The sequence below is a fragment of the Labrus mixtus genome, chromosome 10 (genome assembly GCF_963584025.1).
Source record: "Labrus mixtus chromosome 10, fLabMix1.1, whole genome shotgun sequence".
In the NCBI taxonomy this organism is placed as follows: Eukaryota; Metazoa; Chordata; class Actinopteri; order Labriformes; family Labridae; genus Labrus; species Labrus mixtus.
Window position 1 is genome coordinate 3,096,599 of NC_083621.1, and position 15,193 is coordinate 3,111,791.

Here is a 15,193-nt window from a genome sequence, read left to right on the forward strand (position 1 = left end):
GTGTAAGCGTGTTATGCTTTGATTTCTTCTTTTACCTGATCGCTAAATAAATACACGTTATTCTGTCAGTAGTTTAATAATGACGCCTGCTCTCTGTTATTTCAGGTGCAGATGTGATTGAGGTCCGTTATAGTTTATTTGCCTGTAGATAAATCTAAATGTAATCATATTATTTATAACATTAGCCTTCTTAAAGAGGACATATTATCCCCCTTTTAACACCTTTTCAAACAGTCCCCCTGTGGTCTAAATGAAACATCTGTGCTTTGGTCAAAATAATAAAAAATGAATCAAGCACCAGAGGAGGTTTGTGACCCTGTATAAACCAGCTCTCTCAGAACGCTCCGTTTTGGTGTGTGTGTCTCTTTAAATGCAATGAGCCCCGCCCTGAGTTTTCCCAGTAGACATCACTCCTCTGTAACGAGAATAAAAATGGCTGACCTGCTCAAAAGTTTCGCTCTATTTCTGGAGGTGCAGAACTTTTTGTTCAGGTGTAATATTGATGATTATTATGTACAGTTCATAATAATCATCAATATTTGATGTCCCTGATCAGCTGTAAAATCAGCCTGTAAAAGTTGGTTTATTAAACTGCTAGTCTTTGGTACAGATCTTACTTATTTCAAGGAATATGTGCGATATTCCTTAGTTGAACTTGTGATATTCCCCTGCTGTTACGGGTTCAACAGGATGCACTGAATGTCAGAACACATGTGGCATGTAAATGAAACATGATCTGGTGTTTGCGGTGCAGGTGGGAGGAGGAAATCTCATTGTGACTGTAACATGATGGATGTTCACTCCCACAGATCCAAGGACTCAGCCCTGCCCCGTGTCAGGTTTAATCTCCTCCATGACATCTCTCTCTCTCTCTCTCTCTCTCTCTCTCTCGGCTTTCTTCTCTTCTTCTTACTGTGCTTGTGTTTGTCCTTTTTCACACTGCCTTGCTCTTTGTCATGAACTTTGTGAGTACATGAAGTCATTCCCCTCTACACTCTTGGATTTCTCCATCACTGTGGTGGCGGATGACGTGTATGTGTTTGTGGTCGTGATGAAGAGCTCCTGCATGCAGTTATGTTTTTTTTTCGGTTAGCGTCAAACAATTTCTCTCCTGTAAAAACAAACAGAGATTCATTTTACATCAGAGATGGAAACTAAGAGTTTATGTTGGACATGTATCTGTTTTAAACTAATCTCACAACACATTGTCTTGAGCCTTATATTGAACAGACAATTGGAGATTTGTGTCCATTTTTCCATACAATTAGCTTTCCCCAAAACCTAAATGGATTTTAAATATGAATTGAAAGAAATCTGTGTTTGTTTTTTTCTTTTTTCCGTTTTTGTATATTCTGTCCGTCCCTGAGGTCAATCTCTCTGGATTTTTTCCTCTTTGGCGATTAACATACTATTGCAAATCTTCCTGTTCCCTCTCCTGCCTGTTCCTCACTGCCTCCTCTTCTGTTATTATTCTCTTCAGTCCCCAGAGGAGCAGAGAGGAGAGGGAAGGCCCTGCCGCTGACTTTGTACTGTCCAAATGTTATTTCATGTCATTCATCAGTGCCAGGCAGCTTCTGGCCTCAGAGGAGAGGCAGGATGCTGGTGAGAGGAAGATGCTGAAAGCTCTTTGATAGACAAACTAAATCACCTGCAGTCCACGCTCTTCCCTGAGGTCTTCTTCTCTTGGCTACCATCAAACTGCCATAAGCCCAGCGTTTAATTACTTTTTAACGTCACTTAAAGGTATAATATGCAACGTTTTAAACATTAATATAACAGATAATAAATCTGCTCTAACTTAATACAGTACACCGTTAAAGGTCACATATTATGCTGAATACACTTTACCATGTTTTTTTTAACACTCACAGGTGTCCCTAGCCTGTCAAAAAAAAATACAAGAAAAGTCCATCCTCTCTGTCTTTTGCCTGTTCCACTTTTCAGAAAATGTGTTCTCAAACAGGCCGTTTGGAGATTTTCCCTTCATGACATCACAAAGGGCAGTAGCCCCTCCCCCAGGTGGGTGACACTCTCACAGCTAGGTGTTTGTTCTGCCCTCTGAGTCTGCCTTCTCACCGTAAACAATAGGACATGGAGCGAGAAAGAGCGAGACACCCAAGTCCTTCCAGAGAGGGGGCGTGGTCAGACACAGCTCATTTACATATTTAAAGGTACAGACACAGAAACAGCCTGTTCTGAGCAGGGCTGAAATAGAGGGGTTTATAGTCATGATCAAATACAGGATCAGAGTGGATTTAGAACAAGAAACTTCACACACATGTTTTGAGGAGCTCTGAGACTTATTTAAACTGAAGAAGAGGAGGAGGATATGTGACCTTTAAGTAATGGCTTCCTACAAAATGAGTGAAGTCAAAGGGTTGGATTTGTTGTTCTCTGCTCTGTGTTCACACTGACATATCGACGCCTCATCCAGCTGGTTTATGTTTTGTTCAGAGGCGAGTCAGCCCCATTCAAGGAGAACCAACAGACTGTCCAAACTGAAGAAAAAAAAACATTGATTGGTCTAAAATACTTCAAAGGAATAATGACCCAACCATCTTACAGACGGTGAGGCATCTTTGTATCACTACGGCCCCCCCATCTGTGGAACAGTCTGAAGATCTTTAACTTTAGCCAAGCATCAGAAAGTGCTCTGACTTTCAGAGTTTGGTAATAATGATATGCTTAACTTTGAAACCCTGTGCTACATTACAGACAAATACTGAACTGTAATAATGACCTTTTGAAGTACACATATTAAAGATGCATGCACAAAGCGAGCCGCCTGTTATTGAACATATTAATGACATAAGTGGTAACATAGGATGTTATGACTAAATATGGGCAGGATATGTGTGAAAACATTATTAGTGAGTAAAACATATCACCTGGTCTTTATATTTGTTTTCTTGTTCACATACAGGAGGGACTAACTGCATACAAAAAATGCATACCAAGACTACATGATATGCATACATTACCCAGAAAGCCATGGGAAAGTTTGGCTGGTAACACTACAGAAAGGTCTGACAGAGTCATGGTTCATAGTGTTCTGAGGATAATCTTTGACGACTCCAACGAGGAGTCATCGACCATATCTGCTTTTCTTTAAAGATTTGATTCTTGGTGATGGAGTTTTGGATAAATACAGATGTTCATTATTGGCTCAGAACATGCTGTGCCACCAACATAATAATATATTCTCATGTGAAACACGTAAGTGTCACTGTCACAAATCCGAGCTGTGATTAAAAACGGACTTATTGGGACATTGAAGCTGCAGTTTGAAAGGGTCTACTTTCCTCATCCTGAGCCTCGTGAGGATTTCAAGTTCTCCTTTGGGCCACACACATAAACAAGCACGCGTGCTGTTTTGAATCAGAAAACGGGTCATTTTGACACATCTCCTGCCCAACGGGGAGCAATTAATTTACAGAGATCGAACTGGCAAATCATGGGGTGCATATTTAGCATTTTCCAGCTGTTTCTGGAATGAGGCGTTCATGTCAAACTGTCTGCGCGAAGCGGTGACAGCCTGCTGCCAAATGGTGTCCTGTCTCATTATCTCACACCTTTCATGAACTCGTGCTGCAGAAGAAGCGTATACCTGACATCCTCAAAGTCAGTTGAAGGGACTTTACTGTTTGATATACTGCAGGTACATTTATTAAAAATGAAAAGAAAATGAATAAACAGGCTCCGCAAAGTCGATAAAGAACTCAAAGGAGAAAGACATGGACGACTTTGGGTTGGAATAAATGACAGAAACTACCATTTTTAAATAGACACACATACACTTCTGACTATAACACATACACAGAAAACTAAATAAATCCTTTATGTTGACCATCAGCATGATTTCAAGACCAGAGATTATAGCAAGACCTCCAGAGAGAAAACGTATCCAGACAGAAAGGGATTTTTTCAAAGCAAGAAAAACAGTGCAAAGGATTGATTGTCATGCAGTAACCACCAGGCTCTTCAGAACCATTTTCACATCATGAGTTTAATAATTTGTTTGCTCAAACCTCGGACAAGAACGTAAAAAATATCAGACCAAGTCAACCAAGCACAAAAGGCAAATGCATACACAGCTAGACTCCAAATATCAAACTCACAATGTGGACAAGTGCAACATCCAAACCACAGAAGCTGCTTCTTTTCATAAAGGTTAAAATGTACGACAGCAGCATTATGGTACTCCTACAGAAGTGACCTGGCCAACAAATCTTTCTCTCCAGATGTGCAAAAGGCACATTTACCCCCGACAAACATCACTTTTAATATTTAATAGTTCTCCAATGGCATAATGTGTGTGATGCAAAAATATCATATCACACTCGTAACATCAATAAAATAATCACTATATGATTTTTCCCCATATCATGCAGAGCTTATAGTCCTACACATTTTGTCTAACAGCCACAAAGCCAGGCCGCATCCATGGTTCTCAAAGGCTCCCTGAACTGACACAACTGAGACAGTAAACCAGGATCCTCCATCAGACTATCATTTTGTTTTTACATGTTTTATTCCAGAAAATGTTTCAGTGGAGCAATGAAAACAGACCTCTGTGGACCATCTGGAACCCCCTTCAAGGACCCCCATCACTTAAAAGTCAAGCTAAACAACAAAAGACACGGCGGTCTTCAACACATGCAGTGACAAATCACAACAACAAACAAGAGGAAGCCAGCTTCTCCAACAAGCACAAATCATGACAGATAATAAATAAGAATCCACTTACTGGTGGTGTCTTCTCCCTGTCAGTTTGGACCCAATCCAGGAAACGTCAAGAGAAACAAGCAGTAAAATCTTTGGTATGAAAACGTCCACTGTCCAAAATGTTCATTATATCCAACAACTTTCAACTCTTCTTCCTCACGCTAAAAAGGGTCAGGCTTGATTTTTTTCATTTCTGGGAAAAATAGTGGGTAAACTTTTCACAACAAGCTGGCTCCATAACTCAACGTGTGCATTCACCTGCACGTCGTAAACTGACGTCACGTTTGTCAGGACGCACAGACACGCACGAGCAGAGGTTTGCCTACATTTCAAAACTCTCTACATAAAATGTACCCGGTTCATTTCCTTGTTGCCATGTTTACAGCTGTAACTGTATCCTGCAACTTTTGCAATTTAAAAATTAAACGAAAAAAACATATGGAAACATCTCCCACCTTTTTTTTTTTTAAATGTGAATTAACCAAAATATTCTGGAAAGAATAGAGTCTCATTTTTTTTCAGGCTGCTACTTTGCTCTCTGAATCTTAAAGACATTGTTTGTTATTATGATAATAGAGAGGTCAGTGCTTTTGAATATGTTGTTAACTTCATTATTTGCAAGGTTTTTCATTTTGCAAACAGAAATTCTCCAGATCACTTCCATAAATGTTTAATGTTTTCGTCTCGAATTGAATTCCCTACTCAAACTGTATTTATTTTATTTTTTATTATTAATAATAAAAAAAAATAAGAATTACTATGAAACCTCTTTCCCTGACACCTCTGTTTAAATATTGATTTCCCTTCATATGTATTCTCTGCACCTTTGTTTATTCATTTATTTTATTTTGTAGCCTTTATATTTTTGATATTTTTGATTCTATTCGGAGGTTACCCGATGAAGTTTTTTTTACGCAAATTGAAATGAGAGAGGCAGACAGAAACGCTGCTGAGAGCTTTTAAAACGCCCGCTGGCCAAACACATCAGAGAGGTTGGGGCCCTGTTAAGGGGGTACTTTGAGGGTGGAATCAACGACAATGTGTTTATGTAGAGATGGGCAGATGAAGCCTCATGAAGAGTTGGGGATTTATTTCTATTTTTTTCCGGAAAATTATTAAAAGCTTTAGGGATTAATTCTCGGGAAAAACAGTGACATCTAGTAGTGTACTGAAATTAAAGCAGCTGTTTAATTGTAGGACCGAAGCACTGACACAACACATTTTAAATTTCTGCGAAAAAAGTCCCGCAAAGCTGCGTGTTATTTTTCTTATTTTGCTTATTTATGTATTTATATAAGTGTATTTCCTTCAATGACCAAACAATACAATTTTATTCAAACATCAAATAATTAATGAAGAAATATCTTAAATAATCTGCCTCTCTTTCACAAGACGTTCATGAAAAAGATCAGGAGGATGTCAGGGGTAGTGGCATTCTCTAGAAGTTTTCAATGGTGCATATGTAAAAAAACTTTCCACTTAGTAACCAGAGTCCAAACCCCGTGTCAAACCAGAGTCTGATGTTATCATTTAGCCCAAACAGGCATGATCTTTCCCTGAACATAACCAGCTGTGGTTTGTTTAGATTTATTAAAAAAACACCTTGGTCGAGTTTGGTAAGAGGATTAACTCAACTTCACCTGAAACTTAGTTATTTAGTTCAAACCAATCAATGTTTACAGCCGTGCTAGCAGTTCGATGAGTCTGCCACAGCACAACATGTCGCTGAGCTTGATGGCAGTCTCGTTTATTTTACAGACAAAGTATTGGATAACTTATTAAGTTGATAATGGCATTAGTGGAATGTTAAAGGAGCAATATGTATCTCTGACACCTAGTGTTTAAAATGGGTACTGCAGATCAATTAAAAAAACTAGAAAAGAGCTGTCCCCCCCCCTCCTCTCTAGAGTCCATGTTCACACAGGTCACCATGTGGTGGACTCTGAAGCTTCAGTGTTTATCCAGCTCTGCATGGGTCTGTAAACCTTTCTGTGTTCTAACCTCTCTCCATTTTTCAAAAGCATCTCCAATATTGATCCTAGTTTGAGCACGTTTCTGCTCGTGGAGCTTATTAGAAACATGCAGAGGCTTTTTAGGTCGGGTACAATCACTTCTATCTGAACCACTTCTCTTGCCCGCTTCCATCACTGCAACACCTGTTGGTTAAATAAAAGTTATGAAACATCTTCTGTTTCAATTTCGTTTCATATCTAGTGTTTCACTGGATGACTGGGAGCCTGATGAATTACTCAGAAATAAAACTGTGTGTCCTTGACCAACTTGTTGTAAACCCACAGTGACTCGTCCGTTATATTAACCCATGTGTCTTCATTTCAAAAGTCCTTGGAAGGCTGAAAGTTATTTTTCTCAGTCAACCTTTGTCGCCTCCCTCTCCCCTTCTCTGCGGGCTCAGCAGAGAATCGACCCCCCTGAAAAAAAAAGATGCATTTTTCAGAAAAGGTTAGAGATGTGAAGTGGAGCATTCAGCCATTGTCAGTTTGTCACTGTCAGCGGGGCCACCAGGGAGCCCCCTCCCTCCCCCTCCCTGTGAGGCGGGAGGGTTTGACACAAGGAGGTCGAGGTATTTCTAGTTTCTCAGCTCCCACAGGACGAGGCATCATGTCAGAGAACGGCATGAACAGAGAGACAAGAGGGACGACACTGTGTGGATGTAAATGATTCATTTTTCATCACACAATGTGTAAAAGTATCACATTTTACTGGACATGTCTTCTTTTGTCAACAAGTGTATGTTTAAAAACTTAGAGGAATGATTAACTTACAAGTAAACAAAGAAAGGGAAATGTTGCACAGAACGGTTTTTACATACAAATAATGATTGATTGATTGATTGATTGATTGATTGATATTGCCTGTTTTTAAAATGTGTTTATCAGTCGAGGTAATATGAAAACTTAGATTTTGAACGAGCTGTGAGGCAGGCTGTGATTGGTGCATGTAGGCTTGCATGTTTCTGCTCACATGTGAGACTCTATAGTTCCCACATCTAGGTGGTTGCCATGGAAACTCTCCCACGAGTGCAGGCAACACCCCGTCACTGAAGTGATTTGGAGGCAGACGGAGAGCACTGCTGAAAAAAAAAAAAACACACGGCAGTGGTTTTTTTGTTGGATTCTGTTTTTAGTAGACGCTGGGGAGGCGACAGTTCATCAGCTCAGACCAAACTCAACCTGGTGTTTTTTTTCCCGGGCAGAAAAGCGCTGTCTGTGCGCTTGGGAGCGCTTGGATGAAGCATTTGCGCGCTGAGATGAAAATCACCGCATGTTCATCCTGTCTCCATGACAACAGTCTGTTGACAACGTCCGCTGTATCACTGACACTGCTCTGTTACTTTTTACTGAATGTTTTTATATTTTAGATCGTTTATTACTCGATCAGACACGGCGCAAAGAGGATGCTGGTACAAGACACGATCAGTAGGCGGCAAAACTACGGGAAATTTCATGCATTTGGAAAAGAGCGTTGGTACCATCAACAGCGGCTTTCTGAAAAGTTGAAAGATTTTCAACCTGAAGCGCTCGGAGTGGCCGCACAAAAAATGCAGAGTCCTGCGAAAAAAAGGGCAGTACCCAGCGTCGTTTTCTCCCGAGGCGGCCGTCTGCTCCTGCAAGCGCTCTCTTCTCAAAAAGATTTTTAAAAAAGGGACGCTGGCTCTCAGAAAAGAACGCAAATCGGACACGTGGCCTTAGAAGCCTGAGGGAAATGGAGTTAGCATGCTAGGCTAATATTGCAATTACCACAACATGTAAGCACCATAAAATGTCGCAAAGACTTACAATCAATGAAACAGTGAAATTCAGCACGCTCTATAATATGAACCTGATGTTATTGCAAATAAATCTTCAGCATTTATATAAAGTGCTTGAACTATTTCTCTAGGATGGTGATAAAGTTTTGTCTTCACCAAAATATAAAACTTCCTAGCATATATAAAAACTTCCGACTCGCCGGGCTCTTTCCTCTGTTCTTTACTTCCTGCTCCTGTTGCATCCCCCTCTCCCTCTCTGCATGAATGAAAGCTCTCACATTTCCTCTCTGATTTCTTATTTATACCATTTCGATGCATGCGGTGCCTTAGTTCAATGGCATTCCTGCATACTAAGTTCCCTTTTTATCAGATTCCTACCTCATTACTTTTAAGTGAAGAGGAAAGGGCAGGACGACTGAATAATTCATCGCTCAAAGGAGAGTTGGCAGCATACGAGGATTTTTGAACATTGGCAGTGCGGGAAATTCCCTTTCAAAGGCAAAACCAGCAGGAGATCTAAATGACTGCATGGCTTGTTTCACGATATTACCACTCATCAAATGTCCCGGTTTCTCTTAAGAAGACATGAATGCAATATTTCCCTCAGACAATTTAAAATGCCTGACTAACTAATGTCATTCATCTGAGTGTGTTTTGGATATTAAACCATACAATACGCTTTACACATATTTATGAGAAGATCTTCTCAATATGTTGTTGTTACTATATTTATAAGTTATTAGCAATTTACATTTATCTTTACTTAGGTCTTATCGAGGAGGTTCCCGGTTCAAATCCCCGTCTGACAGGAGCCTCTCTGTGTGGAGTCTGCATGTTCTCCCCGTGCATGTGTGGGTTCTCTCCGGGTACTCCAGCTTCCTCCCACAGTCCAAACACATGCTCGTTAGGTTAACTGCTGACTCTAAAATTGCCCGTAGGTGTGAATGTGAGTGTGGCTGGTTGTCTGTCTCTATATGTCAGCCCTGCGATTGACAGGTGACCAGTCCAGGGTGTAACCAGTCCCCTCGCCCAATGACTGTTGGGATCGACTCTATCCCTCCTCGACCCCAAATGGGAAAAGCGGTAAAGATAATAGATGGATGGAAGTTTTTACCCTAAGTTTAAAGGAGATCTATGATGCTGATCTGTATATAAATATAATGTTATGATGTTTAATGTCCATAACAAACCTCTGCAAAGTTGTTGTTTTTTAACATAAGATACACAGTTGTTGGTGTAATCTCCTGACGTGGTTTCCTGCTGCAAACAAACGTCCCATAAAGCCCTGAACAAATGACAACTGATATGCTATAAAACTCAGTTTTAAACAGAAAGACAGACTTTGCGGGTTGTATTTGCATAACATGCAATTCAAATGAACACACTCTGATGAGTCCCTAAAGAGCTGTATAAATGAAAGAGAGCTCATTACATTATATCACAACCACTGCACTGATTTCAATAATTTGATATTCTTTGTACTTTCACGTTCATCTTCACTCATAAGTCCTCCATGCTAAAATGCTAAATTGGCTTAAATTGGCCTGAAGTCAGATGTAATGTGTTGCTATCCTGTAGCGCTTTGACGGTTGCATCAGCCTCTTCACTGTCTTCAGAAAACTTTGATACTAAAAACTCTGCTGCTGTAAGTTTTGAACCAAGACGGTTATGCAAAACTCTCTGTTTTTTGCGTAATCCATACATATTTTATAGAAAAAAAATCACCATATACAGTTTTGCTAATGTAGAATGATTTGTCAAGACCAAAATCAAGCGTCAAACCTCTGGTCTGTAAAAATTATGCCACAGCTAAGTGGACAATCGAGGAACTGCTGTTTTTTTGCACTTTGCATTGCATTAGCAAAAACTTTTCTAAAATTTGAAGTTATGTATTTCAGAACATTGTGGAAACAAATATAATTCTATATTATTTAAATCAGGAGAGACAAGTGAATTAAGAAAATTATTCATTACAATGGATAACATGGAAATGTGACAGAAAGACTTTGGCTGAAGAAAGGAACTACACTATCCTGGAGACGAGACATAAAGTGCCAAACTGTCCATCAATCCGATCACACACTGACGGTGATGCCTTCAGGAACCATTTGAGTTACTGCAACTGGGGATCAAACCGACAACTTTTCTGACAATCAACCCACTGTACCTCTAAGCCACAGCTGCCCCATTACATTTTGTCTAATGCGGTTAACTTTGATTTTTATTAGGGTCCTTAGGAAATACGACTGTCTTAAGTTAGTTATTCTTGTAATTATTAAGAATCCTTGTTTTCTTCCATGTTTCAGTAATCTTGCTTTAAAGCGTTTCATCCTTGGGTTCTTCATTCTTCATAGTTGTATATTATAAGTATCTTTAAATCAGTGTGTTGTACCTCTATCAGTATCATTTCCCTCATTCAGCCACCAGAGGGCAGCAGAGTACGTCTTTTAAAATTGGCCTCATATCCTGCTCAGTTCATCCACCAGACTCTGTTAATAAATCCAGACTGTTAGTGAAGCAGCTCAGTCAGTCTCCACAGAGACTCTCCTGTAAGGACTCACTGAAGAGGATCACTTTACACCTCATAGAGACGAGGTCTTGAGTAGTTCTTGAAATTAATGGTGATGTAATAGGTGTGAAGATTTGATGGTTATGTGTTTCTAATAAGATGCTCGTGCATTTTCTTATCTATTTAATATCAGTTTTCTAGATATTGTTATTATGACTTGTTTTTTCTTATTTCAGGTTGAATATTTTGACTCCATTTTGACTATTTGTTTCTTTTAGGGATTCAGAAAGGATCCAGTCAATGTTTTGTTTTCACACACTTTGCATTGGATTGAGAAGCAGGATCCAGATACCTGTGATCACTTGAAAGGAAAAGAAACTGTGCCTTTGAGGTTTGGGACTTTTAATCTTTCAGAGTCACTTCAACTCTACAATTCACTTAGCAGACGCTATTATCCAAAGTGCAACACAAGCGAGGATGTAGAGAGGGGGAAACAAAGTCAGTAGGTGCAAATGAACAGATTTCAGTCTGATCTGACACACAGGTGCTGACAGGAAAGCACAACTTCGACAGCTGTTCTTCAGAGTTCTAATCAGCATCAAAACCATCCTAAATATCGTGATCATCATTATCAAACAACACCATCTTCATCATCATCATGAAGGTCATTAATGTTCATAAAGAGCTGGGTCTTTCTGGGTTTTTCTTAAAGGTGCAAAGGGACTCTGCGGATCCAATGAAGCGACAGAGGAGAAGAGTGTAGATAGAAACTTAAGAACCCGTCTGGTTCAGTTCGGTATGGTACACATGTATTGGCGTTTCTACTGTCAGCAGTCAACAGAATACTTTTTTGGTACTCTTCTGTTGGGGTGCCAAGCGTACTGAACCGACCCTAAAGGTTGGAGCTAGACACACTGCAGTCTGTTGATTGGTCGAAAGAAGAATCTTCACTTGACAGCGGTAATAAAGGACAAACACAAAACGCACCACGTTTTGGAGAGAGTCAGTAAAAGGCTGTTTTTTGTTTTTATGCGACTATATGTCAGCGCGTAGCTCCGCCCCATGGACGACCTGGGAGATGCAATCATTCATTTTTGTTTACTGTGTCACATTCTTCTTCTTCTTTGTTGAATGTCTTGGCTGTCTGTCGTGCCGCTGTTGTTTTATGATGTACGGTTGGCTGTTGAAACGCAAGCAAGATCAGGGTTTACTGTATCAGACTGTACTGAACCAAACCAGACCGCTTGGTGGAAACGGGGCTGTAAGGCCCAGGTTCAGTTGGACATTTGTGAACACCTTATAGAGGCAAATAAAAACACATAAAGTGCAGGCTGGCTCTTGTATAGTGTTTGCTTCCTCTCTTATTCAAGTACTGCTATGTGTTGCTTTTACCCTTCCCTAAACATTGGCTCTTATTGTGTAAGTTGAAAAGTTGTTTTAGGTAAAAGAGTCTGCAGGACAGTAAACTAAACTGAGCGCACATCTGTGGTTCGGTGTGTCCTCAGTGAAGTGTGTCAGTCTCTGCAGAAGCTTCCTGCTGCAGCAGTCAGTCTGGTTTCTGTTCAGGCTGACTGAGGGAGGTTTTTGTACGACGCTTTTTCACTGTGTGAACACCCACTGACTGTTGATATCATGTAAACTCTGACAGTAGTAAACTGCTGCGTCTTCAGTCTGGACTCCACTGATGGTCAGAGTGAAGTCAGACCGTGATCCACTGCCTGTAAAACGACTTGAAGTCCCCGTTTCTCGAGTGCTACCAGAGTAAATCAGCAGTTTAGGAGTTCCTCCATCTTTCTGTTGGTACCAGGCTAAGTCGGGTTTGCTGTTCGTAGTATCTACATTCTGACTGGTCCTACATGAGACGGTGACAGAGGCTCCCAGAGCAGATCTCACTGCTGCAGGCTGAGTCACTGTGACCTGTCCTCTGGACTCTGAGGAGACAGAGACAAACACATGAAGCAGCATCAGGGTTGTGTGGGCTTCATTTCAGAGAGACGGATGTTCATAGAGGAGAGGAGTTAGATTGTTTGGACTTTACCTGTGAAGCAGCAGCAGAGGAGGAGAGTCCAGATGAGGACGCAGATCAAAGTCATGTTTTTGGACGAGGAGGAGGAGGATTTCTGTGGCTCCTGTTGTGATGAAGGACAGCTGTCAGTCCTCCAGTGTTCAACTCTCAGGACTTTAAACTCTCCCCGAGCACTGGAGCATGCTGCTGCTCATGCAAAGTGGCTCTTTATGGAAATGCTCTGACTAACTGGGGACTTGGATTAAACTAATTATAAAGTTAATTTTTTTAACTTTAAATAAGACATGTTTTTAAAACCGTGTTCATGCTTCTGGAGAAATCCCCGGAATAAAATGTCTTAATTTTGAATATTAATAGAAATGTATTCTTTATACTTTTCAGTTCATTTGAAGGTTTTGCAGACAAGAGCATTTTTTTTTCTTTCTTTAGTGAGAGGTTTTTGTACGGCGACTCAGTGAGTTTGTATCACTGTGGTACACATTTGGTGGAGGAACCAGACTGGATGTTGGAAGTAAGTCAAATATTAACCCTTTGTATGTCAAGAGATTATTTTATTTTGAAATGCAAGACTGAAAATGACTGACCCCAAACATTTGTATGTATGTTTTTCTCTGTATTTAGACTAAAATGAATTTGAAGGATTTTTGTGTTTAGTGAAACACAAAATCGTATCAAAATAAACGTCAAATCTGAAGCCAGAGTCATCATTTGTTACAGAGTAAATTAGTGTTATCATTGTAAAGGTGAAGTTGCATCTTGAGGGCTGGTAGTTTGAGTACGATGTGTTGAAGTCAGAGAGCCGTGTCTCTGTGCAGTGAGAGGTTTTTGTACGGTGGCTCAGTGACTTTGTATCACTGTGGTGGACTTTTGGTGGAGGAACCAGACTGGATGTCGGAGGTAAGTTTCTGTTCAATTCTAAACAATGTAATGTAATCATGAATTATTGGGGTTTTTTCATGTACAATACAAAGAAACATTTATACATTTTTACATTATATTTTTTTCCTGTTTGTGTTTGTCCTCCTGTACCATCCCAGGACAGATCATTCACATTCAGTTCAGCAGCTTCAGATTTATTCAAATTAATTCTCTGATTTCAAATATCTATTCCACATCAACGATAACTCTTAAAGGCCCTTATTTCATTTTGTCATTTTTAATAAATTGCTCAAAGGGAAGTTGTAAGAATTTTGAATGAAAATGTTCAAAATCTCTGATCTCTTTCTGCAGATTATGTCACTTAAGATTTGTTTGCCTTTTATGATTTAAAAAATGTTTTATTGATAGATTTGGTTCATGTTTCCACTCAAGAGTAAGAAAAATAGTTATTTTTAAAGGTTTGAGTGATTTGATGATTTTTCAGCGTACATATTTTATGTCCAGTGTATTCTAGTCTCTCCGTACGATGATCGTCTCTCTGTTGATTTGCATGACAGATTTCTGAGAGGGAAGTGAAACAATGTGTGAGTGACTGCTGAAGCAGAAAAAAAACATCTGACAGAAACTGCTTAAAGGAGAAACTCTGCTTTCAACTGCAAAGGTGTCCAGGAGTGATGTGTTTGACTGACAGCTGTGTGGTTCCTGTCCTCTGTTCTGATTGGTGTCTCCTAGGTGAAGCCCGTCCCACCTTGATGGTTCTGCCCCCTTCCAATGAGGAGCTGCAGCAGGGGAAGGCCACGCTCGTGTGCCTGGCCAACAAGGGCTTCCCCTCGGACTGGAGTCTGGCCTGGAAGGTGGACGGCATCAGCGGCGGCAGCTGGGAGGAGAGCAGGGGCCCTGCGGTGATGGAGCAGGACGCTCGTTACAGCTGGAGCAGCACCCTGAGGCTCTCTGCAGACCAGTGGACGAAGGTGGGCTCTGTGACCTGTGAGGCCACCCAGGGCTCCCAGACGCTGGTCTCAGAGACACTGAGGAGGGACCAGTGTTCCCAGGACTGAGCTGTATCACCTGGACTCTGCTCCTGGTTTCTCCCTGCCGTTGTTTTATTCCTGAAACTGCCCTCAGTTTGCACGCTAAATGCCTTCTTTCCCTCTCTATGATTTTATGTTTCAACGTTAACTTTTCTCGCCTTTTGTATTGACAGTTTTTCTTAACATGAGCAAAAGAATAAAAATGGAATCAAACAGTATTTGTTGTGCATATTTTTTATTTCTTAACACTGTTA

At 40.4% G+C, this 15,193-nt stretch overlaps 2 gene segments (V, D, J or C); one reads left to right on the forward strand and one right to left on the reverse strand.

Moving 5' to 3' along the window:
• Nucleotides 1-12,082: 12,082 nt before the first annotated feature.
• On the reverse strand, nucleotides 12,083-13,179 carry LOC132981653 (Ig kappa chain V region 3381-like). The segment is given in 2 exon segments: nucleotides 12,083-12,934; nucleotides 13,042-13,179. Coding segments are annotated over 2 exon segments (387 nt in total).
• A 352-nt stretch (nucleotides 13,180-13,531) lies between these two features.
• Nucleotides 13,532-15,157, forward strand: LOC132982564 (Ig kappa-b4 chain C region-like). The segment is given in 3 exon segments: nucleotides 13,532-13,540; nucleotides 13,851-13,926; nucleotides 14,641-15,157. Coding segments are annotated over 3 exon segments (411 nt in total).
• Nucleotides 15,158-15,193: the final 36 nt, after the last annotated feature.